Genomic DNA, 1,155 nt, shown 5'->3' with positions numbered 1-1,155 from the left:
AAACCCACAACAAAGGCAAAACAATTCTATATCGGCTCAGCACCAAACTGTACATCTTCGTATGAATTGATTTTTATTGACCAAGTTACGGAATGAAAATCCTCAACTCGTGTTATTTTTCCCTCTTTTAAAACCCAATTCAGATGCCCTGTGGGACCGTCCCGGTGCGTTCAATGTCACTGGCCCGAATGCCACAGCTGGAATATTTGCCACCTATCCTGGAAAACATCTCACTCTTGTCAACGGCTTCTTTGACCAGGCAAGATTTTTGAGCAACAGCAGTCATTGAATACGCCGTGATTCCTTGAACTGAGCATTTCTATCCTTGCCCTTTTTCTGCAGATTATTGGCACGGCGGCACTGATCGTTTGTATCCTGGCCATCGTTGATCCCTACAATAATCCCATCCCACAAGGATTGGAGGCCTTCACTGTGGGCTTTGTGGTTCTGGTCATCGGCCTGTCGATGGGCTTCAACTCGGGCTACGCAGTCAATCCCGCCAGAGACCTCGGACCTCGTCTTTTTACCGCAATGGCCGGCTGGGGAGTAGAAGTCTTCACGTAAGCGCACGTTTCCCTGAGAATGATGATCATTGTCAGTTCTTTTGGGAGCGCTTGTTGACCTGAAATGCTCACAAAGCATCGCAATTGTCCTTTTCACAGCGTCAGAAACGGTTGGTTCCTGGTGCCGGTTTTCGCCCCCTTCCTCGGCACCTTCATCGGCGTGGTCATCTACCAAATGATGGTCGGCTTCCACGAGGAGGGAGAAGTACGTGACCGCAGGAACGCCGAGGCGGAGGAGAACTTGCGGCTCACCAGCGTCGCTGCTAACGACAAGTCGAAAGAGGCCACCAAACAAGTGCACTGAGCCTCTTTGGCCGTTTTGTTGAAAACAAACCAGGTGTGATCCACTTTTCACCGCAGTTTAACTGCTAGACTGGTTGGGATCATGAAATGAAGCTACAGTAATTTACTTTCTTTGTGTTTGTATTGCGTTTGTAGAAGAAAGACGGTAGAGGGGAGAAGCATGACAACACAAACATCCATTTAAGAAGAGATGTAAATGTTGACGTTGTGTCCCTGGTCTTCAAATTGAAACAGTATTTTATACTTGGTACCGATGTAGTTTTAAATACTTATTATTTTTTTTTTTTTT

The 1,155-nt window shown here is 46.7% G+C and overlaps 1 protein-coding gene across 1 annotated transcript; it reads left to right on the top strand.

Annotated features, from left to right (window-relative positions):
• Window positions 1-85: 85 nt before the first annotated feature.
• On the top strand, window positions 86-890 carry LOC109509444 (aquaporin-3-like; the record flags this gene model as incomplete). Its single annotated transcript, XM_019859294.1, has 3 exons — window positions 86-259; window positions 343-560; window positions 663-890. Coding segments are annotated over 3 exons (597 nt in total), but the record flags the coding sequence as incomplete, so codon positions are not given.
• Between the last annotated feature and the right edge of the window lie 265 nt (window positions 891-1,155).

Source organism: Hippocampus comes, unplaced genomic scaffold (assembly GCF_001891065.2).
Source record: "Hippocampus comes isolate QL1 unplaced genomic scaffold, H_comes_QL1_v1.1 C16901572, whole genome shotgun sequence".
Taxonomy (NCBI): domain Eukaryota; kingdom Metazoa; phylum Chordata; class Actinopteri; order Syngnathiformes; family Syngnathidae; genus Hippocampus; species Hippocampus comes.
Note: the sequence above shows the minus strand (reverse complement) of the source record. Positions and strands in the feature narration are given on the sequence as shown.